The 26,234-nt window shown below is 43.3% G+C and overlaps 1 protein-coding gene across 13 annotated transcripts in view; it reads left to right on the top strand.

Moving 5' to 3' along the window:
- The window catches only part of SYNE1 (spectrin repeat containing nuclear envelope protein 1), a 433,377-nt gene that overhangs the window by 318,418 nt on the left and 88,725 nt on the right, over positions 1–26,234 (top strand). For all 13 annotated transcript variants that reach the window (XM_036024918.1, XM_036024914.1, XM_036024915.1 and 10 more), the window contains 12 exons: positions 1,791–1,892; positions 7,056–7,175; positions 8,821–9,021; positions 11,246–11,419; positions 12,331–12,462; positions 13,468–13,664; positions 14,322–14,454; positions 15,661–15,843; positions 17,042–17,191; positions 18,000–18,176; positions 18,813–18,968; positions 23,278–23,433. In XM_036024918.1, coding sequence (XP_035880811.1) covers positions 1,791–1,892; positions 7,056–7,175; positions 8,821–9,021; positions 11,246–11,419; positions 12,331–12,462; positions 13,468–13,664; positions 14,322–14,454; positions 15,661–15,843; positions 17,042–17,191; positions 18,000–18,176; positions 18,813–18,968; positions 23,278–23,433 — 1,881 coding nt within the window. The remainder of the gene's footprint in view (positions 1–1,790; positions 1,893–7,055; positions 7,176–8,820; positions 9,022–11,245; positions 11,420–12,330; positions 12,463–13,467; positions 13,665–14,321; positions 14,455–15,660; positions 15,844–17,041; positions 17,192–17,999; positions 18,177–18,812; positions 18,969–23,277; positions 23,434–26,234) is intronic.

Genomic DNA, 26,234 nt, shown 5'->3' with positions numbered 1-26,234 from the left:
GCAAGTAATCCCAGCGAGTATGAAGAAAGAAAACTGTAAAGTCTGTTTCGTGTAACATATAGAGACCTTAATTATCCTGCTCTTTAACAGTGTAGTAATAGGCCTGTAGGTTTGATTCTTAAGAAACTGTCAGCATCCAGACGGTTCTCAGCACCTCAGTCTCTTTGGCTAGTCCCTCCCAGGACTGTGGCTTTTAGAAGTGTGAACTCTGCTTCCCGTTGCCTTGAGTAGAGTAGTCTAAATATAAGTAGATAAGAGACTTGACTTCTTCAGCTTCTGCTCGAAGAATGGAGAACATCTTTTCCTATTCACACAGACATACACGTGTGTCCTGGTTCCAATGACCCGCGTGGTCTCACCCTGCACACAGTTGGGTAATATAAGCATCATCGTATCTCATAAGTAAAACCCTTGTCTCTGGCCCCACCCACTTTTTCCAGTACTGTTATAACATTTCCTGTGTGGTCTGCAAGGAGGCATGCAACTTGGTTTGGGTTTTGATTTGTGATGGCTATTGCCTCTTAGGATGGTATTTCTCTTTCTAATTCTCCTATACAAGGCTTTAAAAAATTTACTACACAGCCCACTCACTATTTTGCTTTTCGGCCTTGGATTTTGTGTGAGGATGCTCCCACAAAGCCTCAAACAGGTCTTTCCTTGGTGAGATTATCCCTCTCCTAGTGAGAGGCCAGAATTCTTGCATCCTGGTGCTGTGCATTTGTGTCTGATCTGCCCCCAGTGAAAAGGATGTGATGAGTCAGACTTCATCCTGTGATGGACTCCCAGCCCATCATGCACGGTTGCTGGCCAATAAGAAAGAGCGCTTATTTGCTGGTATTTTGCAGAAAGGGGGATGGAATTAAACATTTTATAATTCAAATTTTGTTCCTATTGAGTATCAAAATTCTTGTAGTTACCTCATGTTTGTACAAATCTGACTCAATAGAAATACAGGGTCTAGCAGGAGTAGCGTCTGCTGAACATTGAGTATGGCTGGTTGGGTAACAATATGGGTGTGATAATTTATAGTTTTAATTTGAACATTGCACCTAAGATGTCATACGGTGTGCTTGAGTGTGATATGGTTATGTTACAGAATTGCATGCTTATTATTTTGTAATGAAAGATTTTGTCATCAAAAGGGCATTGTTTGTGCTGGACCTCGTATATTTGGGCTTTCGAGGGAGTCATGTGTGTGAACAAAGGCTTGGCTAAGGTCTTTTGGTGTTTTCTCTTACTATGTCTTTGGTCATGGAAGAATAGTTATTTTCTGAACCTCTGGGTGACTTTTATGAACTTGTGCAAATTCTTTGAAAATAGCAAAAAGCAAGAAGTGAGGGAGAGGGGGAAGAGAAGGAGAGAGGAAAAGGGGAATCATATTATTTTTAAGAATCCTGTTTTTTTTTCCCCAAATTGGAGTAACATTTATAAGCTGGTTTACTAGATAGAAGTCATTAGTGGACTATTTCTGCTGAATGTTTAAATATGCACATTTATTTCAAATATAACAAGAAGATTGGGGTGACCAGTATTGTTTTTTTTATTTGTGCAATTTGTCTCCATTTACATTGTGTTGGAAATGATCTGTGAAATGAATTCATCAAAAGTCAACTTTAGGACTTGGACAAATTACTGCCAGTTACTCCTACCTTCCCATAGATCAGTACTGTTTTTTCTGGACATAAACCTTCTCTACCTGCATGTTGTTTCTAAAGATGCGTGTGACATTCACAACCGTTTTGAGTTCTCCAGTGCACACATTAAGTCTCCTGATCCCTTCCCCTCCCTAGAATGATCTGAAGGTGCTGTTGACATCGCTGGCGGACAACAAGTACATCATTCTGCAGAAACTGGCCAATGTGTTGGAACAGCCCGTGGCAGAGCAAATAGAGGTATTTACAGTTACCTTTTTCCGGAAGAGCAAATGCACAGAGCAGATCGGATTTGCTCTACAATGGCAAATATCCTGGGAGAGATTAATGGCTTACTATGGCATTTATGTTTGTGGCATGTTTTGTTTGTAAGAGCTGGGTTTGAATAGCCAGCCAGGTTATGCTGACTCTCTCGCCTCCCCTTGCACCACGCTAGGAAACATGAGCTGGGGAGAGGTGTCAGTGGCAGATGCTGACCTGCGGAGGATTGTCCCCCAGCGATGGGATTAGACATGAATGGCAGTGACCCATGCGGGAAGTCAGAGTGTCCTGAGGGCGGTACCGCGACACACTCAGGACATTCGGAAGAGGGCTAGGTTGCCTCCGGCAGGGGTAAGGTCAGGGAAGAGTCTATAAAGGGGAATTGGAACTGGGCTTAGAAGTTTGAGTACATGCTGACTGGGAGGAAATGTAGCCACATAAACAAGAGGGCAAAAACAAAGGCACACATGTCTTAGAGATGTTAGTGCAGAGCTCTTCAGGAGAAAAACAGTGAACCCCTTTTCGCCAAACAAACAATGAATGAATGATCGAGGGACATAAGGCTGGATGAGAAAATGTAAGGTGACGTGTAGGGCCCCTTGCATGTCAGAGAATTTGAACTTTATTCTACAAATCATTGGTGTCTAAACTTGATTGACCGCATGCCTCATCCATTAAAACAGACAAGCACATACCGCAAATATATGAATATTTACTTATGTGTAAGCCATAAGCAGGTGCTTTGTTATAAAGCACCTGCAGGAGAAGAAATGAGAATTGAACATGAATGTGGCTGCGTATAAGTAAAAGGTGCAGTGTTTCACCCTCATCGGTCACCGTACACCCTTCAGACACCTGCACGCACCTTGGAGAGTGTTGGCAGGGGGGAGGCACTGGGGCGCTGGAGGCTGAGAGTGGGTCTGAGCGCCAGGTCCTGCCTTGGCGGGCGGGCCTGGCAGCACTGGGGTCAGGAAGCATGCTTCCATCATGAGACTTCACGCAGCGGACCTGGTCAGAAGGAGTGAGAATTCAGGCTAGGGTCACGGCAGTGAAAACAGGGACAGCAGAAGAAAGGGGACAGATGCTACAAAATATTACCTACCTTACCTGTTTCCTCAAGTAGGTAATCATGAAAAACGGGTGCTGTAACAAAATTGTACAACCTAGTTTCAGTAGGCTTCTTAGGGTTCTATGGGTAGTCCATATGCAATAACCTGAAATAGTTCTCTGTCTTGGGTTGGCCAAAAAGCCTGGTACATTTTTATGTAAAATAAAAGACACATGTTTCATTTTCACCAGTAATTTGATTGATTTGGATATTTTGAGTATGTCGGCCATCTCCCACTATGGGCTTCCAGTGGGGAGAGGCCAGGGTGCTGCTGTACATCTTCCAGGGCATACATATGCCAGCCCCACAGCAAAGGATTATTTGGCTAAAATGTCAACAGTCCCAAGAAATTTAACAAACCACTTTTGACACATTCGAGCAGTCACAGCACCTTCTCCATACACCATACAAATCTTTTTTTGCCTTTGAGTTGTGTTTTTACCTTTAGTAAAATAATAAAGCATAATACCCTGAAAATCTTGTGTATTTTCTTCCACCTTCAATATCAAGATGACTGCAAAAAAGTCACCAATTTTGATAACATTTTTTAAATGCGTACTGATATGGCAGCTGTCACAATATGATCTAACAATTGTTTCAAACGAAGTTAGAGACAACTACTAGCGCTATGCTGCAGAAAAAACTAAACCAACTTTTTGGCCAGCCCAGTATAAAGAGATATGTCTGTCTGTCTGTCTGTCTGTCTGTCAATCTGTCTACCTACCTGGGATAGATCACCTAAAATAGACCTCAAAATTATATGTGTACTTCTCTTGACCATAATTTTACCTGCTTTCCTAAGAGATCCTCATTTCCCCAAATAAAAAACAATTTTTCTGTATCTTCTGCTTGAAAGGACCTGCTTTTAATTTTCATTTATTTTTAACCTGTAATGTACCTGACTCCACAAAAGGTTTGAGCAGCCATAGTTATGCTGCGCCTGCATTTCTAATGTGAAATACAGGATGTGCATGATCACAAGTGATATGGTTACTAATTACTGACCAATATAACTAGGTGCCACAGATAAAAGGAAATAACTAGATGATTTCTTTGAATAAATGGAAAGCCACTAAAAAATGTGCTAACTCTGTTCCCACGCCCCCCTTGGGCTAACAAGGTAGTGATAGCAGGAGGCATGGGGGTGACACCTCTGAACACACTCACATTCTGAGCGGTGGTATTCTGATCCACAACGTTCTGATCTGCCCCAGAAGCCTGTTGCAAAACTGTCTTTCGGGATCTTTCACGACCGTTCTGAGAATTTCCTTCACTTTTCCCTCGACTGGGTCTTCCTTTTCTGAGTCCTGAGTCATTACCGTATTGTTTCCTTGGTTTTTTGTTCGTGCCTATCCCTGCTAAAAAAAGGGGGATATGCTAGATACATTTGTCAATATTTTGCATGTCTGAAAATGTTCTGATTCTGTGCTCACACTTGATTCATAGCCTGGCTCTTTGTAGAATTCTTGGTTGGGAGTCCGTTTCTTATAGAGTTCTGAGGCTTTTGTTCCATTGTTTTTCCAGATTCTGGTGGTAGCTCTAGGAATCTAAACATTGTTCTAATCCCCAAGGTCCTGAGTGTTCTGAAATTTCACAAAGACATGGCTGGGGGAGGGTCTGTTTTGTCCACTGGGCTATGAGCACAGTGGGCTCTTCTGACTTGGCTACTCTCCTTTTTCTATTCTCAAAAAATTTCTAATGATTTATTTAATATTTCTATTCCTCCATTCTATCTGTCTCTGTTTGTGGAACTCCCTTTTTCTTTTCCTTCTTCTTTTTTTTTTAATCCTTTCCTGAGGATATATTTATTGGTTTTAGAGAGGTTGGGGAGGAGAAAGAGAAATATCAATTTGTTGCCTCCCATACTTGCCACGACTGGGAATCGAACCTGCAACCTCTCCATGCTCGGATGACGTTCCAACCGACTGAGCCACACCAGCCAGGGCTGAGTCTCCTTTTAGACAGATGCTGGATATTCTGGTCCAGTCTTCTAATTTCTTTGTCAAGAGGCACTTCTCTCTGCTATTTTGCTCTATTTTCTGGAAGACTTTCTCAACTTCGACTTCAGACTTTTCTACTGGGTTTGCATTTCTGCTATCATGTGTTTAATTTTCCCAGCGCTCATTTGATTTTCTAAGGAATCCCTTTTTTTATAGTATCCTGTTCCTTTTTCTTAATAGGTGCATTATTTTTTTGTAATCTCTCTGGGTGTATTTTTGCTGTTGTTGTTGCAGTTTTATTTTTACTGTATAACTTGTTTCCCTCCAGGCTCCTTTAGGTTGTTTGCTTTTTAGGGTTTCCATCTTTCACGTTGGAGGCTTTTTTCAGGAAATCCTTTGCTCTCTGTTCCATTCAGGGTGGGGACTAGAGAGCTGAATGGCATCCTGATGGACAGATAAGGCTTGACGGTGGTGAGGTCTACTGAAGGGCGTCTGCGTGGCCTATTTGTTGGAGAATCCTTGTGCCACATTTTTAGGTCTCTCTATTGGTCTTCTCATGCGCTTTCCCCTCTGCTAACTGAGGGTCGAGGTCTGCCTGGCAGACACCATTCTAGAAGATGCAGGGGCTCCACACTCAGCATCCAGTGGGCATTCGTTTTACCTCTCTGTTTTCTCTCAAGTACCCAAGCCTGCCGTTGGGTCTGGCACCCCTCAGTCCAGAGGCTGCTTGACCTTCTCCAGAAAGCAAACGTTCCGTCTTTCACCGGGGAAGGAAGGGGCCGTGTGGAATGAGGAAAGGGACCTGGGAATTCAGCTTCCCTTTAAGCAGCTTCTCAGCACCCTCCTTATTTAGCACCCGTGTGACTTGCCCAGGGTGCCCCAGGCTCCTGTCGCTGCAACCGGGGTGCCGAAGACCCCCTTGCTGGATCGGGAGTCGGCTTTCTGGGACTTCCTAAGTCAATTGTCATGGACCCTTCTGATTTCCAAAATTTCTTTCAAAATTTTGTTGGTATTGTCTTTTTCCCTTTTGCCTTGTTCTTCTAGATTTATGGTGGGGGAGACACTCCAAAAAACCAAGCAAACAAAACATATTTGCTGTGGTGGTAGTGGGGATTCAGAAAAGAAAATGGGACACATGTTTTTTTATCTGCCATCTGGAGTTCATGTTCTTTTCCTTCTTCAAAGGCAACTGAGGTTGCATTTCTCCCAAAAGCCTACTGGTTCTGCTCCAAGATTCACTGGGATCCCCCCTTCCCGAAGTGCTTGAGCACGGGTGACTTGTGTCAAGGGTCGTACACAACTGTTTTGTTGTCCTCTGTTTACTCTGGCTTCCCAACCAGACTGTTAGCTCCTTGGTGGCCAGGACGTGATCTTTTGTGCTTCTGCAGACCTCAGCCTGGGGAGTCAAGGCTTAGCGCTGGCAACTACCTTGCTCTTTGTCAATTGCTTGGTTTTCTGCTTCATGTACTCTTTCCCTTTTCATGCTGTCACATATTTTCTTTTTCTTATTTTTATTTATTGATTTCAGAGAACAAGGAAGGGGTGGAGAGAGAGAGAGAACAATCAATTTATTGTTCCACTTCTTTATGCATCCATGAGTTGATTCTTGAATGTGCCCCGACCAGGGATCGAACCTTCAGTCTTGGGATCTTGGGATGACAGTCTAACCAGCCGAGCTACTTGGCCGACACCTACATAAATTTCTTGCCTCACTGAATCTGTCTCCAAAGATGCTCAAGACCGAATTTCAGGAAACCACAACATGTTCTCCTGGACAATCTCAGGCAGATACCTTTATCTGCTGTCCCTACGTCATGCTTCTTTTACAGGTGTTGCTACTCACGAATTTCTTTCTTTACTGGGGGAAGCTCCTACCTCCTGACCTTTGAGATAGCTGATCTGTGCTATAATGAAGGGCACATTCTCCTCTTTTCCATGTCATAGGCAACCACAGTTTTCCTGTTGCATTGCCACCAGTTTTGTTGCATGCACTGTTTCACATGAACAGAAGAGAAGTAAATAAGGAGACATGGTATTCACACGTTTCATGGGAAATTATTTGTGGAAGCTTTAATGAAATATAAATTTCCCTAGGCAATACAGCAGGCTGAAGATGGGCTAAAGGAGTTGGATGCAGGGATCGCTGAATTAAAAAAGCGCGGAGACAAGTTGCAGGTTGAGCAGCCCTCTCTGCAAGAACTCTCCAAACTCCAGGTACGATTTCCTACCAACAGTGTTCACTCATGCACCCTAACAGTCACAGAAAACTGTTTTCCCTCTCTTCATGGGTTTTCTCTACAAAATTCATATCATGTTCTAATCTTTCTTCCAAGTAACTCTTAGAAAAGTTTTCTGACTTTTTTTTTTACCATATTTAGTGCAATAAAATAAGTTGTATTCTTATGCTTCTAAGATTTTTTTCCTAACATTTTTTATTATTCTAATGGCTGAGCATTGTGGTATAGCTTAGTTGTGTTATATTGTTTTCTGCTCCAGAAAATGTAATAATTATCAGTCCAACCTAGGAACATTAAAAAAAGGGATACCTACTCCATACTATAATGTACCCCCAAACACTGTTTCCAAGAAAAAATACTCAAGCTAATGCTTTTTCAAAAGGGGGTTTTATCAGTTGTTCAAATGTATAGTTTATCTTTCATACATGTTTGAATGCAAGAAAGACACTGTTTGAATTTCACAATAAAAAAGAAATGCAATGAGAAGGTAGCTGAAATCTAAACAGATTTCCTGGCACCCTTCAGGAAGAGAGGGTTACTTTGCTTTCCCAGGTCTGACACGCAAGAATCTGATTTCGGGGCAGTGGGAGGGGCTGGGGTATTAGACCAGCAATGTTTCGCCTTTGATAAGCAACACAGTTAAGTTGCATTAAGAAAAACGTGTGACATGTATGCATACCTTATTGCAGACTGTTGAGGAATGACTAGTATGAGTCCAGTGAGGGGTCACAAGTTCTTCCTTTTGACAAAATAAAATAGCTCTTATGTTTGAAAGAGCATTTTAATTTTAAGCGTCCCTTTCCTCTATCTCACATTTCACAATGTCATGAGCCCACTGCCCCACTCTGCCCTTAGGAATAGTTTTCCAACGGTGCTTCAGCGCCAGGTGTGCGAGTCCAACATCACAGCTGTACATAGGCCTTAACGTTGAACTTCCCCAGCTTGAGCACTTTTGGCCTGCTAAACCTTGATGGGATGCATTAATCAGGTCCACATGGCTCAAATAAACTTGGTGTTTGGTGTATCGTCATCTCCGAAAATGTCTTTCCAGTTAAAATATTCATTTATGTCGCCGCATTTGGCAAAAACATTATCACTTCAAGTCTTCGAGTCTTGCAGCTCACATTCAGCTCCTCTGTTTCTCAGGCTCTTTATGTGAAGAAGCATCCCCAATCGGATTGCTGTTTAGTAGGTGGAAGGTTAGAGGGACTGATTCAATTACTCTAAAGTTGCATGAACGTTGAGAACATTATAAGCATCAGAATTGCGTGTTTTGAGACATGTCCCTCAGCCCTATAAACAACTTTTCAACATTTAAACCCCATAAATCTCCACAAACAATTGCCATTTCTTAAAGACAGGGGTCAGATCTACCTCATGTGTCCTTGTCTGGGCAACCTTTTTGCATATCCTTTGGAACATGAAAAAATTAGCATGTCTTTTCTGAAGGAAGTTTTTGAAGTGAGGATTCTAAGGCAGGCAGGCAGGCAGGTGCCCTGCACGCAGAGCCTCACCCCAGACACACACCTGGAGGAGCGTCCCTGGGCCGTGGGCTTGGTAGGTACTGTATTTTCAGAGAGGGGCCGTGACTGAGAGTGACTAACGCTGTCTCTGTGTCCAAGGACATGTACGATGAACTGATGATGACCATTGGCGCTCGGCGGAGCGGGCTGAACCAGAATCTTGCGCTCAAGAGTCAGTACGAGAGGGCCCTGCAAGACCTGGCCGACCTGCTGGAGACGGGCCAAGAGAAGATGGCTGGCGACCAGAAAATGATCGTGTCTTCCAAAGAGGAAATCCAGCAGCTGCTCGACAAACATAAGGTAGAGAGAGAGAGAGAGAGAGAGAGAGAGAGAGAGAGGGAGGGAGAGATAGGTGGGGGGAGAGAGTGCTCTTGTGAAAGCGTAGTCTCATTTACTGACATACGTTTAGTAAAATTCAGTATTTGCAGTCTTTTTGGAGTTCTTGCGCATTTGGGTTAATCCTCAAAGTGGCCAACAGATGTCGACTCAAACCCACCGGCATTTAGTAGCACAGAGCAGTTATAGGGGACGTGTGGTATAATTTTATAAGTAAAAAGAATACCAACCTCAGCATTGATTGTAATGATCACTTCCTCACTAGTGTCAGCCAGGCCTTCTGTCTTCATAAACCGCCCTCAGTGGGAAACTTGGGGACTGTCTTCAAGGGAGCCCAGCTTCCTTCTTAACTGCTGTTTTGCTTTGCGTCCTCATGCCCATTTGTTCACCCAGTCCCGGGTGTTCGCTCTGCCTTCCCTTGTCCGGCCAAGGACTCCTCGCTCTGCTCTGGGGTGGGGTTTCTCTCTCTTACCTGCGACACCAGCTCTTCTGGCCCTCAAGCACATGCGCCTCTGCTTGCTGCCGGCCCCCAGAGTGTCCTCCTGGGACACCAGGTCCTTTTGCCACACAGTCAGACTTGGTAGGCCTGAGGTGGCTCCATTTGTATGTGCCATGCCAAGTTCAAGTTAGACACTGCTCCTTGGTGCAGACATGCCCACGTAATGCACACACAAAGGTAACTCTTGCATTTGTAGCAGTAATGGCAGAAACAGAAGTTTTGCCAGTCCAGAAGCCCAGACCCCCAGGGTTTCCTACAGAGAAACTTTAAAAATTCCACTGGGTCATAGATGGTTCACGTTCTCCCATCATGTAGATCCCTGGTGGCTTCTAACGGTGCATTTTTAAAAATCTTACTTCTTGCTATTTTTCCCAGAGGTTTCTGTGCGAAACTTTGTGATTCATTACAGCTTTATCATTTGGTTTTGAAGACATCGCTTTAAAGTTCACATCTGGTTTTTCTCAACACTTTGACCCTAGTAATAAAATATCTTCCCGAGTTATTCCAGAGAAGAAACGAGGATCAATGAATATAAATAACAGAGAAATAAAGCTCAATAGATGAGGCACTCTGGAAGCAGCGGGGCAGACAGCCCTCCCGGCCCCGAGAGCCCGGCCAAGGCTGGCAGGGGAGAGGGCTGCAAACGGGACGTCAGCTCTCCCTGAGTGTCGGGCTCCGTGACCTCCAAGTGCTCTTGCAGCTTCAAAATTCTATGATACAGTATGAATGGTTCCAGCTTCTCTTGGCCAGAGCGTTTTTCTGGGGGAGAGCTAGCTTGGCATTGACCTTGGGCAAGTCAGATAGACTGGACGAGCAGTTCAGTGCCCTCACCTGGCAAATGGGAACTAAGTCTACCTACCTCATACAGTGGTCGTGAGGATTAAATGAGCTACTCGGTCAAGTGCTGATAGAGTGCCTGGCATGTAATACGCGCTAAATATTGTTATGAGTTCCTAGTCCTGCAGTTCTACCCAAGGTGCCAGGAACAGGAAATGGGATGAACTCTATCTCCCTCCTCTGGTGCCTTTTTCCATATCCAAAGTAACAATTCAAAACACCACTGGAGGATGGTGCAAGGCCCACAGTGTTGTATGTATAACACAAGGAACACTTAACAATACATAATACCACTCGGCAGGTGTCGAGCTGAGCTGGGCAGTGAGCATTAAGTGCAACTGGTGCTCTGGGGATTCAGAAAAGTAAAGCTGAAGGCCCGCCACAGGGGAAGGAAACTGCCAAGGTGTCTAGTGAGGTCATCCCAGTAGGTGCAGAGTAGAGGCAGAGGCCACTGTGGGGAGCAGGGACGACTGTGCCTGAGGGACGAGGGAGAACAGTATGCAGGGTGGGGTCAGTGAGAGGCCTTTCAGGGCAGTGCAGAGGGCCAGACTCACGGGGGTGGAGGATGCAGGAGCCAGGGTTTGATCAGGAGCTGTCTGGGTATGAAGGGCTCTGTTTGGGCACAGAGTGTCTGAGCCCAGCCTCGTGTAGGGGCACATGGTGGGGGGACGGGAGAAGCCAGTCAGGGGTCTGCAGCCCTGTCTCTGGGTGGATAAGGGGGGGGCCAGCAGCGACGGAACAGGGCCACTCGCACCCTAACTGAGTACCATCCGCTCTCGCGGTTGAAGCGATTTTTATTGCAAGGCAGTATATGAATGAATCACCAACCTCTTTCTCCCTGAAAAATTGCAGGAATACTTTCAAGGTCTGGAGTCTCATATGATTTTGACCGAAACACTCTTCAGGAAGATAATCAGCTTCGCAGCGCCCCGGGAAACGCAGGTCCACACGGACGTGATGGCGCAGGCTTCCGCGGTCCTGAAGCGCGCCCACAAAAGGGGCGTGGAGCTGGAGTACATTCTAGAGGTGAGGCTCCTGATGCGGCACCCTCCCTACAGCAGAGCCCCCACGGCAAGACAGGCCGTGAAGGCGAGACACATTTGTTCCTGCTGTTTGTCTCCTGCGTAACCTTGGAACGTGCGTGGACTCTGCATCACCTGTTGCCGGGTCCTGCTGTTTCTCCCGTTTGCATTGTGATAAAGCCTGTGCCCCACTGAGAGGCAGCTGGGTAGACACTCATGTCCAGGATTTTGATAGTCAGGCTGATGAACTTTGTTTGGACTTTTGCTGTACATTATTGAAACAAACTTCAAACGATCGAAAACAAGATTTTCTCATTTAAGACACGATGAAAATCTGAATTTGGGAATAAGTCATTTGAGAGTTCTCCTTAGTAGGATGGCGATGCTATGTAGTCATATTTCTTTAATGGCTGTGTTTTATACATTTGCAAATGTGATGTGTTTAGCTCATTTCTACTTGAAGTGAACATGCTCGTCCCTTTGAGGTAAGACATGAGGTTATCAGCTCTGTGGCAAAGGGTGAAACCAGGTATATCAGAAACCTCCTGTGTTCCAGGTGTGCCGCATCCATTGTTCTGTTTAGTCCTCAAAATGGACCACCTAGGGATAGTATTATCCCCCCTTTTAAACGTTAAAAATGAGGTTCAGAGGAGTTGAGCACCCAGTCCATGTTCATGTAGTAACTCGCTCGTGCTGCCAGTTAGGTGCAGACGCCACGGCCCGTCTGCCATGCTTTTCAGCGCTGCTCTCTGCTTCCTGGCTTCAAAACCATCATCCTCGGCTGCCCCAGGCAAACCCCCGACACAGACGTCTGTGACGTAACTTGAAAGAGAACCTGCCTGCATTTCGTGCACAAAGAGGAATGCTGTTCCTTCCGGGGGCTTGCCAGCTCACACACTGATGTTGCCTTTCTAGACCTGGTCGCACCTGGAGGAGGACCGGCAGGAGCTCAGCAGACAGCTGGAGGTGGTGGAGAGCAGCATCCCCAGCGTGGGGCTGGTGGAGGAGAGCGAGGACAGGCTCGTCGACCGCATCACGCTCTTCCAGGTGGGCGTCCGCGCGGCACCTCAGTGTGGAAGGCTGCCGCGCTTCCTTCCAGAACTTCCCCGTGGTTTTAACAGAATCTAAGCAAACTTGCAATTAAATACTGTGTTAAGTACTGCTACTTGTATTTCACAGCTATTGACATTGTGGAAAGCACAAAAATTTTAAGCGTTTGTCTTATGATAGAATGTAAGAAGTGCTTTTTATGTTATTGCTTTTAACACATTGTTTGCAGGTAGTTTTTATCGCGTGCTCTACTACCAGTCAACATAAAACGTATAAATACGTTTCCCGCATACAATGTGTTAATAAGAGCTCCTTTTGAAATTTCCGCTTCCACCAAGCATTTTCTGTGGATCATACTGATGTCACACAATTTTGAAATAATTATACTTTGTAGTTGTATAATAGAGCATTAAACGTATATATATATTTTTTAAAGATTTTATTTATTTATTTTTAGAGAGAGAAGGGAAGGAGATAGATAGCTAGGGAGAGAGAGAGAGAGAGAGAGAAAGAGAGAGAAACATCAATGTGTGGTTGCTGGGGGTCATGGCCTGCAACCCAGGCATGTGCCCTGACTGGGAATTGAACCTGCGACACTTTGGTTCGCAGCCTGCGCTCAATCCACTGAACTAGGCCAGCCAGGTAAACGTATATTTTTTTAAATCAAAGAGCACTCAGCTTCCACCAAGCATAACTTATGCTGGTGTCACACTATTCTTGAAATAATTATAGTTTGACGGTTTTAAATGCACATAAAGTTACCAGCAAAAAAAAAAAAAAAAAAAAAAAAAAAAAAAAAAAAGAAAGAAAAGAAAAGGAAAAGACGCCCATACTTGGGTTCAGCAGGTGAAATGTCTCAGAGTTCCCAGTGTTCCTTGGGTGCAGACAGTAGAAGTTTGACTGAGGGTAATGGGAACATGACGGGCACCAGAGGAATTACAAGTCTTAGAGAGGCAAGTTGCATTATCCCAACCTCTGACCCAGTATTTTCCATCATTTTAGCATTTGAAATCCAGCCTTAACGAGTACCAGCCCAAACTGTATCAGGTATTAGATGACGGGAAACGACTTCTGATGTCCGTTAGCTGCTCGGATCTGGAAAGCCAGCTAAATCAGCTTGGAGAACACTGGTTAAATAACACCAACAAAGTGTCTAAGGAACTCCACAGACTGGAAACAATATTGAAACACTGGACCAGGTAATACAAGGACACCTTTGCATAGTTTTAGGTTAGGGTTGAAGAGGTTTCATAAGGCTAGTGAGCACAGGACTTGAAAAACATAGGTCCCCCATCACATAGTTTGGAAAATAAAGGCAAATGCAAAGCCCCAGCTGGACTTTCGTACAGTCATATAAACACGGAATCCAAAGCGGCAGGGAGGCGGGTACTTACCTCCGGGCTGTCCTCCCCTGCCTGCTGACTGCACATGGGAGGTCACAGTAAGGCTTTGGAAAGAGAGGAGAGAACGTTGTTTTGAGAAGATGGAGGTTCTCCTGGACAATGGGGATATTCAAGAAGTGGAGGGTTGCTTTTACATAATGAAATATTCTATTTCTATGCCATCTTTATTTCTATGAAGTTTAATAACAGTCATCTAATATTGTCTGAATAGCCTCAACATGAAAAAATAGGGGAAATGTATTTTTATTTTCCATTTAGGGAAGACAAAGTTGAAACTCAGAGAGACTGGCTTGCTTCCGGCATAAATATTAAGAGAATTTAAGAGTTTCAACCCAAGGGCATTATTTTCTCAAATGTATCATGCCTCTTTTAAAACTAGCATTGGGAATAACATGGGTTAGCAGAAAGTAGGGTTTGGATGTTGACTTAATAGGCTCATTAATGTACTTACAGATATCAAAGTGAATCCGCAGCTCTAACTCACTGGTTACAGTCTGCAAAAGACAGGCTAGAATTTTGGACTCAGCAATCTGTGACGGTCCCTCAAGAGCTGGAGACGGTCCGTGACCATCTGAATGCTTTCCTGGTAAGAATGCAAATGTGTGTTGTGCAGGCCTCCAGCTAAGGCCCGGCCCACCCTGGTAAGAAGGAGATCAGCTGTCAACGGGGACACTTCATAAACTGAGTTCTGGAGAATCTGTCCATGCAGACTGTGGCGGATACCGGCCAGCAGTATCCATCTCTGCTGTGGATGCTCATCGAAACACGAGAAAAACATACACAGAGACATCCAGGTCCTGTGGGGAAATAGGGACGGAATGGCCACTCTCTCTAGTGGAGAGCGACCCTTATCCATTCCCAAGCAGATTTTTATTGAGAATACAGACTTAGTTTGTGGGTTCACAGTCTGGCAGAAAAGATCAAAAGAAGCAGGTGACTTACAAACGTGCAGACAGAACCCCCACTGTGATTCTGGGCGGAGCTTGGAGTTTTAACATATGGCTCAAAGGGCTAGTTTCGTTTCCTGCTTGTGCCTTCATATTCTAATCTAATAACATCCTCCAGCAAACAGATCTCATAGGATCTTGCATAGTCTATGTCCCAGGCCTGATTACCCCGGGGGTCCGCCGACTCTGGTCTGGGCTGCACCGCCCCTGCTATTTCCGCAGGCCTGAGTCAACAGAGGAGACAAAGGCAGCCAGGAGACTTGGATTTCTCACTTCTAAGAACAAGGACTCAGGCTTTGACAAAGCCGAGGGGGCAGGGATTGATGTCCATCACCCCTTCATTTCCACAACCCCAACTCTTCCCAGAGGCCTCCTCGTGATCATGCCTGTCTTAGGCGATTCCCTCCGTAAGAAATCTTACCCGTCATTGGCTAACTGATCAAGCACTGGGGGCTGGCACAGAACAGGCAGTGTTCATGCCAGGGAAATAAGTTTTGTCTCCTTAGTGGCTCCTGGTCTGGAGGTCTCTCCAGAGGTCTCTCACTCAGCCTAAGTTACGGGGGGGTTACAGCTTCCTGAGACCAGGCAGGGCAGTCCCCAACGGCTGACTCTGTGTGTTGAATAACTATGCAAAACACCCATGCCCCCCATTGCCTGTTTAGGTAGCTTATAGGTCCTGGCTTCACTGTAGGTGTTCATTCAAGACAAGGGTGTGCTGCTTTTGTTTCTTCTCTAGAACGTTTAACCCAACTCCCCTTCAAGATGTAAAGAGAAAGTGTTCACACAGTAAATTTGTCTAGGCTCTGGCTACTTATTCCTGACTTAGCCTCTGCTACTTCTTTCAGGAGTTTTCCAAAGAAGTGGATGCCAAGTCTTCCCTGAAATCGTCTGTCCTGAGCACTGGAAATCGGCTCCTCCGGCTAAAAAAAGTGGACACGGCCACCCTGCGCTCCGAGCTGTCGCACATTGATGGCCAGTGGACCGACCTGCTGACAAACATTCCAGCCGTTCAGGAGAAGCTCCACCAGGTAGAGACAGAACCTTTGGTTTGAGTGGTAACAACCAATTCCGACAGTAGTAAATGGAAAGCTGCTTCAATCTGCTTTTGCTCACAAATTTAAATCAGCTTTGTCCTGGAGATCGTCTTTTCTGTCATCCATTGCATTGCCTGGATGGTCAGAAATGAACCATTGCACCAAGGCCCTGTCTACAAATGCTGTATCTGCGGGGGCTTCTTCAGCTTGTGCTAGAATCCCTGTCTGGCCTTGTTTGCATCCTTTGTTTCCTCGTGAGTAAAATGTGGGTAACTACCCCACCCCCTACAGTGGGCAGTTATGGAGATTTAAATAACAGTAATTATAAAAGACCTATACTCTTGCCTACAACACAGCAACTGGCGTTCATTGAACTGATGGAGAGAAGTAAGAGAAGGGAAGTCAGTGCTTCTCTTTCCTGGAAACAGGCTCCTCTCTCCTGAACTCCCAGATGGTTTCTGTTTCTCTGTCTTTGGCCCTCGTCGCTGGATATGACAGACGTGTTTGGTGTAAATTCCTTCTCCTTGCTTATCAGCAGCCATACATTTCTGGAGGACAGGAAACATCTCACATTTATCTCTGTATCATTCTGCACCACATAAAAGTCCATAAATACTGTGAATGATTGCTTTTGTTCCTCCCAATTATTATAAGTATCTGCATACGTGTATAATGTAATAAAGTTCAGAATTTTAAGTATATTTTAGTTAAAGACAGAAGAAATTGGCTATGCTCTTAGGAATAAATGTTAGAGTGCCAAAACTTGAGAAAACGATAGTTTGTAGTGTGGTATTTTTCTTTCTTCTTTTAACATTCCTGAGTCATAAAACACAGCAATTTTACAAGATAATTAATAAAATACATCTGTTGAATGTTTTGTAGTTAGATTTTTTAAGTTATAAAACTAGCTATAAAATAACAATAATATTTTCTCCTTGCTGGTGTTTTGATTAATTAGTTAATGTTTGTGTAATATTTGTCGTGTTGGATATCACACGGACCTAGGATGACTATTATTGTTTGGAGTTTGCCTGACATTGAATTCCAAGCTTCTAATGAGGTTAAGACCCAGAAATGACATTAAGAAGCATTATCTCTGTTGGTACATTGGTAAGAATTAGCCTGGGGTTGTCCGGTTAAGAGAAATTGGGCCTGAGTTTTAACACTTGGACTTGTTCTCCCCCGGGGACAGCTCCAGATGGACAAGCTCCCATCGCGCCATGCCATTTCCGAGGTCATGACCTGGATCTCTCTCATGGAGCACGTCATCCGCCAGGATGAGGAGGACATAAACAATTGCGTCGGTTACCAGGCAATTCACGAATACCTTCAGAAATATAAGGTAGTGAAGCCCGTTTTATTTTTAGGTTTTTGTATTTTAGAGCTGTTTTATTTGAAAGAACTCAAAGACTCAAGTGATGGAAACCAGGTCGTAAAGTCTGTGTTTCATACACAGTGACCAGTTGGGTGTATATGGGTAAGAAAATTGCCTCCCTAGCTATAGGCATAGGAACATTGTCCAGTTTTAGGGATAATTTTGAATGAGATTTTGTATCATTTTAAGAAATCATAAAAATGAATGTAATTTATAAATATTTTATAGTGTAATTATACAATTTAACCAATTCTACATCCTCTGCCTAAAATTTATATATGCTTATATTCAATATATATATATATTTTAAAGATTTTATTTATTTATTTTTAGAGAGGGAAGAGAGAGAGAGAGAGACATCAATGTGCAGTTGCTGGGGATTATGGCCTGCAACCCAGGCATGTACCCTGGCTGGGAATCGAACCTGGGACACTTTGGTTCCCAGCCCACGCTCAATCCTCTGAGCTATGCCAGCCAGGGCTTATTCAATATATTTATAAATACAAATTTCTGTGCTTTTATAAATTCAAATATATCTATAAATTCAAAAGTTATGTTTAATTTATACTTTATATATTTATATATGTTTATATCTATTCAGCTTCTGAAAATAATGAGTTATATGAATACACACAGATTATGCCATCTGTATGTACTAAATCATGGAAATTATGATATTAATCTTAAGGTTAGTTAGGGCTTTCCAACTTCTGATAAAATATAAGACATTTATATGTGTAACCTTGCTTTCTTATTTTCTTCCTTCACTTTTCAGGGTTTCAAGATAGACATTAACTGCAAACAGCTGACAGTTGACTTCGTGAACCAGTCTGTGCTGCAGATCAGCACACAGGACGTGGAAAGTAAACGCAGCGATAAGACTGATTTCGCTGAGCAACTTGGAGCAATGAATAAGAGCTGGCAGATCCTGCAGGGTCTAGTAGCTGAGAAGGTAAGCCAAGGGGCCTCCGCTGTCCATGTTACATGAGACTCCAAGAATAGGCACACCCTGTAAGGAAAATTAATGCATGAGGGACCTAGCTCCCCCCGGGGCTCAGGGTGCTGCTAGAGAGAATGCCACTGAAGCGTAGGTGGCTCTCAATGTCCTTCAGTCATGTTATTTTGGCTTATGCACCCTTTCCTCCTTGTATATTTCACGTGGTTTCAGTGTGTTAAAGATGTCTCTTAATTTCTTTTGCCTTTGCTTCAAGTTGACCTAAGTTCTTTTTTTAAATTTTTTAAAAGATTTTATTTATTTATTTTTAGAGAGGGAAGGGAGGGAGATAGAGAGAAACATCAATGTGCGGTTGCTGGGGGTCATGGCCTGCAACCCAGGCATGTACCCTGACTGGGAAGCGAACCTGCGACATTTGACTTAAGTTCTTTACTTGCTTACTTACCAAAGATAGTCGTGGATTCCCACTTTATGACAGCCATTTCTTTCTTTTTTTTTTTTATAACTGTCCTTTCTTAATCGTACACACAATAGACTGCATTTAAAGAATCCTCAGTTTGGAGGAAATAGTGGCTTCCCAATGATATGAATTTAAAATAAAATCGCTAATTTCATTTCATTTCACTTGTTCAGATTCAGTTGCTGGAAGGCTTGTTGGAATCTTGGTCAGAATATGAAAATAGCGTACAATGTATGAGGACTTGGTTTGAAACCCAGGAAAAGAGACTCAAGCAGCAGCAGCGGATTGGAGACCAGGCTTCAGTTCAGAATGCGATGAAAGACTGTCAGGTAAGCGGTCCAGGTGGCTGATGCGCTCCAGTTCACGGTTTCGTGGCATGTGCCGGAGGAGTTTGTTTGCAGCTCTTGAGGACGGAGAGTTAAGTTTTGGAAGGTCACATCTGGTAACAAGTTTCTCTGATGATGTAAGTTTATAGAGTGTTTCTACTATTAGGCTTTTTGTCACCTGTTTCTATAAATTTTTAAACATGCTCATGAAAAGAGAGTGCTGCTAACCTCCATGTACTGATCATCAGATTTAATAATCAGCAAGACTTGGACATATTTGCCTGGATTCTTTTCTTTTCTTCTGGACGATATCACAGTGAATCCCAGAGAGCATGCCATGTGATTCCTGCGTGCTACAATACACAGCTCTAAATAATCCACTTTTCTTGTATAAGCATAATATTATCACCACATAAAGTTTTGCAAATGAGCCCTTAATATTTTTTAATGCTCAACTCATTACATGTTTCCTGAATTGTCTTTAAAAGTTTTTTTCATTTCATTTATTTTCACAAAGATGTAAGTGTCCACATGCTACATATGCTCACTAGCTCTCGTAAGTCTCTAACAGTTTCTTCACACCATGAACTTGTCACAGAAAATGCTGACTGGCCCCAGATTCAGGATCAACCTGTGTGTGTCCTTACTGTGTCATTTAACTTGCTCTTCCCTCTCCTGTGTTTCCTATGAATGGGAGTTAGCACTGGAGGCTTGGTTGGATGCTGGCTCAACTGTAACGAGCAGGTGCTTCACAGGTGACAATGTCACTACTGTGTCACTAGGGGAAGCACTTGGCAGCATCCCCTTATTCTGTTAGTGATAAGGACTGTGGATTCAGGGGCAGTGGGCACACTCTCCATGCTTCCCAGGGACCTGGGAACACTTCATATTTCCCCAGGCACTCTGCTGCAGAAGACGTGGGAGCTATTACAGTTAATCTTGCAATCACTGTTTCTAAAAATAATTAAAGAATGTGTTAATGGGTTACAGATTACCTGTGAGACTTCTCTGTGGTGTTTCCTAAGAACAATTGAAGACTCAGCTGGGCAGCAATTGGGCAGAAATGCTCCTATCCCAAAGCTTGTGTTTATACTCCAGGCTTCAGAAAGACAGGCCTTTAGTCATGAACTTCCTTCCAAACAGCGCTTTTTCTGTGGGACACATGTGACGTGAGGTCTATTGGAGCTTTCCGTCAAAACTTTCTGGTTCAGAAAGGAAGGCTTGACAAGCTAATGGGTTGCACTTCCGATGGTGCATAAAAATGGCAAAGAAAACCATGATGTAGAGAAATACCTTGAAGTTAAAAAAAGCTTCACATCAGAAGATGGATGTGTCCAATATGGAAGACTAAAAACACGCATCATTGCATTCTGATTTTCCAGGGGCCAGTAGTATCTCTCGCTTAGGCCATCAAGTCTAAATTGTGCAAAGAAGCCAGAATTTCAGAGTTTTACTTGGAAGGATGAGAAGTTGTACCTTTTGACGAGCTTCTAAGTTAAAGCAATTCCATTAAAGTCAGAAAACAGTTTACATGTCAACATTAACAGGATTGGCACTTACTCCCTTGATCTACTGTCATCATAGACTTCACTATTAAGAGACTAAAATAATACATTACTATAACTTTTTTCCCTTGTGTTCTTCTTTCTCTCCTCCTTTTTTAAGCATATTTTTCTTCTTTCGAATTACTTTTTTCCTCTGCCATTTTCCATTTTGTTTCTTTTCACGTATGTGTCTTCTGTTTAACAGAGAGAGGCACAGCTATCCGGAAAACGTAGCAGACGCTTGGCAAGTTTTCCCCCTTTTTGGACCCAGACTCTAGTCTCCCAGAAGGTCACATCAGGCAGTGTCAGGAGGAGGGGCTTGAAGTGCACTTTGAGGAGCCTGACACCGATGCCAATGTGTGATTTCAAAAGAGAAATCATTTTTTTGAAATGAAGAACAGAACGAATGTAGCCCACACAGTTATTTGGGGGCATCACGTATAAATCACAATAGCCTGACCGGCAAGTTCTCTTTGGGGATTTGCGAGTGTGTATGTGTTTTTCCCTCACTGGCAGGTTCTCGTTGGCCGTACCACAACTCTTGATCAAAATTTATTGTCATTTTTGAGAAATTGTTCCTCTGGACCAAAGTGTGAAATTCAAGCCAACGTGTTTAAATTGGTGACTGGATTCAAGCCTTATACTTTGTTTTAACAATCTTGAATATTTTTCCACTCTTTCAGAGGTGATTTATTGATTTAAAACAACATTAGAACTGATGCTTATGAATTAACTCAAGTTGAGAATGATTCGTTATAGCAAAAAATGTTAGAGTTGGCTTTCCCCTTCATTGATCAGAAACAGGATTATCCTTTAATTACTATTGGAAAGAAAGGAAAACACCTTCATTTTACACAAAATATATATATTTTAGTCTTGTTTCCCTCCTGAATTTTGCTTTCATGCCAATATAAATGTGCAGAGGGTTTTAGAGATGTGTTTCTAAGCAATGCATCATTCATTTACTATTGCTCGCTGAAAAAAGTTAATGTCTGTGAATAAATGAGAGTAAATTTAATTCCAATGGTTGAGTCATATGAAAGATGTGTCGGAGGATTATTTATACTTATTTAATCTTCCAGAGAAGTAGAGAGAGATATCCTTAAATAGTAAAGTTAATTATGTTTTCTATACTCCATACAGGACTTGTAATCCTTGTAATCACTGTATTCATTCTCTGGTTAATTATCTGAGCTGTCAAAATCCTGACAGAATTATAATGTGGAAATTAAAAAACAACATTAGAAACACAAATGAACTCTTCTGAATATTAAATACATGAATTTCTAATTAATACATCATGACAAAAGTGGCTTTATGATAAATAAGGAGAGAAAATAAATACATTTGCACTGAAGTATGGCAAATTACCAAATGACTGAATATAATAATACCGTCTTACACTGGCCTCATTTTTCAAAGCCTAAAAGATATTTTATAAATATATATACATATATATACTTAGACACACACACACACACATATATATAATGTTAGCCTTTTGAGGTAAGCAACTACATTACTATTCCTATTTTATAAATCAGGTAGTGAGTGATCAACAGTTTAGACCACGCAGAAAAAAATAAAAGAGGCACAGCCTTTGCAATTAACATGGCAGAGACTGGGCTCCTCACTACAGTAGACTCTCAATAGCACCGCCCAGGCCCAGCCTCGTTATCCGTCTGTGGATCACGAGAGAGAAGAGTGGTGGGAACCTGTTTTACAGGATTGAGACCTTGTCTCAACTTTAAATATTTGGGGATTTTCTTCACTCTACACTCCAAGGTCTACACATCTCCACGTGTAGTTCTGCGGGTGTACTTCCGACTTTGACAACGGGGCCATGCCTTCCTGTGTGGCTTTCTCACGTCGCCCCAACGTGGGGTGGACGTCCTCGCCACAGTTCACGTCCATCTGCCTCGCCTGCAGCATGGGGCTTGGAGGCGGTGAGCTCAGGAGGTTGGGTTCTAGGCCCGCGTCAACCTCCCCAGCTCCGAGGCCCGAGACAGGTTGTACGACAGGGTCTCCTGCGCCCTCATTCATAAAATTGTGCTCGCAGTCAGAGCCTGCTTCGCTGAGCTCTCCAGACTTTTAAATGGCATTAAAATATAAGTTAAGATTATGGTGTGTAGTTAAGTATGGTCTCCAGGTCATTGCCTCATTTTATTTTCTCTTTTGAACATCTCATACTGACAGTTATAAATGCACATCCCGAAGGAAATGAAAATTAGACTGGTGAAGAAAGCCTGTAATTTTTTCAAATCACATGGAATCAGACTATTTTAGGGAGAAATAAAGGATAATAGACATCCTGAAGAAACTGAGACACCGAGGATGCTTCTCACTTACCCACAGTGCCACAGCTCAGTCGCAGAGGAAATGCAACTAAATCTCGGACACGGGGCACAGAATACCATCCGATTGCATTTCACCCTCTGGGCTAGGACTGGGTAATTTTTCTAACACCAAGATACGTGAATTTAAGAATATAATCACATTACATTTCTGACTATTTCTTTCCTGTGGTTTCTTGAAAAAAATTGCATGGTGCCATTTCTTTATCTACTAGGTCATCAAGTTTTCCTTTTTTAAGTTTGCTAGTTTATGATGGAAAAAAAAAAGACTATTTAAATGATTTAAATGTAGGAAGGAGTTTCTCTGTGGAGGCCCTGCCTTGAGAATGATACACCTTTTGGATTAGTAAGAGATTTTTTAGGATATGAGACTATCATGGAGCAATTTAAAATGACTTTTTTAAAATCTTTCAGGAACTAGAAGATTTGATTAAAGCAAAAGAAAAAGAGGTGAAGAAAATTGAACAAAGTGGACTTGCTTTGATTCAGAACAAGAAAGAAGGAGTCTCTAGTGCCGTCGTGAGCACGCTGCAGGAGCTCAGCGGGACCTGGGCCAGTCTGGACCACATGGTAACCCTGCCTGGGAGAGCTGGCTCCGCACCCCTGTTCGCCATTTCACGCTCACGACATGCGTGTCCGTTTTCCCGAAGTAACTGAGGAAATTATGGCTCTGTACCTCATCTCTTTGTGCTTAAGTTTGGGATGTTTCCTATCACGAGCATACACTGATCTTACCCATTCCCACGTCCACAGATACCATCTAGGCCCAGACATTTCTCAGTTGTGTATCCCCCGCCTGGGTTTCGCTCCTAAAATCTGGACAGAGGCAGAGGCTAGGGAGAGAGAGAAATCCCACTGCAGACATCTCCTCTTGCACGAGCAAACCCCCTCCTGGGCCCCCCACAAACCTACACGTTCCACCACCTCCGCTAAGGACAGCTCTGCCCCTCCAGTCATTTGGGCAGAACACTGTGGCATCATTCTTCCTTTGTCTCTTTCTCTCGTACCCCGCAGCTGGCCCAGGAGCAAACCTGTCAGCCTTATGTTCAGAAAAGCTCCAGAATCCAACCTCTGCCCCGAGCCCCGCAGTTAGCACCCAGGTCTAAGTTACCGTGACCGCTCACCCACCTCGCTGGTCTCGGAGGCCTCCTGAACGGTCCCCACGCCAGAGGGGTCCTGCCAAAGTGGAAGTCGGATCACCCCGTCCTCAGCTCAGATTGCCGCAACGGCTTCTTGTCTCACTTAGAATGAGACCAAAACCCACCTAGGACCTCAAGGCCCACGTGCCCCGGCCTCCCAGGGTCCCCCTGATGCCATCTGCGGCAGCGGTCCTGCAGGCCCTTTTGGCTGCAGTCCCCTCTGCTCCTGGACTTAACAGGCATTTTCCAGACTCAGGGCCTTTACTCTGGCTGTGCCCTCCACCTAGACTACTGCCCCCTCCCAGATAGACACACGGGCCCCTCCCTGTCCTCAAGGGCTTAGTTCCAATTTGCCTGCAGAGTGGTGGTTTTCCTGGCCTCCTTGTTTTAAATGACTGCCTCTGGACCCCCACCTCAGGCTCCCCGACTCTCCTCTTGGCTTGGCTTTTATTTCTATTAATTATTCATCAGCTTCTAACATATGATATTGTCTGCTTCTCTAACACGTAAGCACCATGAAGATACTGGATAAATACATGCCGAATGGAGTGCAGGGTCCCCTGATAATAAGAATACGTGTAAGAACAGATACCGCTCCGCACCCAGGTGGTCCCTGTCCACACGTCACAGAAACAGGCGTGGAAGCCCAGGCAGGCTGCGTGAGGCCACGGGCGTGGCACACAGCTTTTGTAGTCCGGGTTCTCTTCTCCAGGTGCAGCTGGGCAGTTCCTCCTTACCTCCTTTTTACCCTAATTTTTAATGTATGTTATTTTATGCACTTCAATAGATCATCACAAATCTTTGGAAACAATTTACCATATAAATACATCGTTCTTTTCATAGAACTGTCACCTAATGAAAGGCAAAAATAATACAAAGAAGAACTAGATTATTTAGATAGTATTATTTCTGTCCTGGTTTTACCTCCATGTCCCTCCCTGACTTTCCCTGGATAGGCCCTGACCCCTGTCTGCACCCTGGGCGCATTCTTAGTCCTGTGACCCATTAGGTGACCTTAGTCCTGTGAACATTTCGATTGGGCTCAACATTATTTATTTATGCTTAGAAGAACAGCAGAGCATGCAGGTACAGATTAATTTATTATGTGATCTCTTTTCTTAACTATGGCCATACTCACTCCGCCTTCAAAAGATTACAGTGAGAAGAGTAGGGGTGACGTCCTGGAAGCCCCACGCAGGCATCTTCCTAAATTAGATGCAGGTATCCTTCTAAATGACACAGGCGAACTAAAAACTTCACTTTTCTGTTACAGATAGCTATAGGGAAATACGTTCTTAAATGTCTTGTCTCAAGATACTTATTTGTGTATGTGTGTGCACACACGTGAGACAGAAAGATAGATAGATAGATAGATAGACAGACTGACTGATAGGTTTCATTTCCTGGGACCACATTTGCCTAGATTCAAATCAAGATTTCTCACATTGTAGCCCTGGCTGGCGTAGCTCAGTGGATTGAGCGAGGGCTGCGAACCAAAGCATCGCAGGTTCAATTCCCAATCAGGGCACATGCCTGGGTTGCAGGCCACGGCCCCCAGCGGCTGCACGTTGATGTTTCTCTCTCTCTCTTTTTCTCCCTCCCTTCCCTCTCTAAAAATAAATATAAATAAATAAATCTTTAAAAAAAAGATTTCTCACATTGTAGCAGCATGATTTCAGGTGATTTTCATAACCTCTTTGTGCCTCAGTTTCCTCATCAATAAGAGGGGGAATATGATCCCTATCTCACAAGGTTGTTATGAAGATTAAATGAGTTAATACATTAGTTAAAACACCCATTTCTTAAACTGTAGTATTAAATATATTGACCTTTTATAACTTTTATAGTATATAAGTTTATCATATACCTTATATATAAAGGTTATGTCTCTAACTTTTTCAAGAATTTCAATTTAGACTGAGTGTTCTAAAGTAGGAGATGTTTGACTTTGGGTGGTGGACACACAGTGCAATATACAGATCATGTATCATAGAAATGAACACTTAAAACCTATATGATCCTATTAACCAATGTCACTCCAATACATTTAATAAAAAATAAAATAAAATAATTAAAAAGTAGATCAAAAAAGTAGGAGAGGCGTCCATTTCAATAGAACTATATCTTTTCTTACCTCTTTTTTGTTTGTTTGAGTTAATTTTATCATGCCTGAAACCCTAATGAAGTTCTTTTCTTTAAAAGATTTTGTTTATTTATTTTTTAGAGAGGGAG

This window comes from Phyllostomus discolor, chromosome 4 (genome assembly GCF_004126475.2).
Source record: "Phyllostomus discolor isolate MPI-MPIP mPhyDis1 chromosome 4, mPhyDis1.pri.v3, whole genome shotgun sequence".
NCBI classification, from domain to species: domain Eukaryota; kingdom Metazoa; phylum Chordata; class Mammalia; order Chiroptera; family Phyllostomidae; genus Phyllostomus; species Phyllostomus discolor.
The sequence above is the reverse complement of the archived record's forward strand: the minus strand, read 5'-3'. Positions and strand labels throughout refer to the sequence as shown.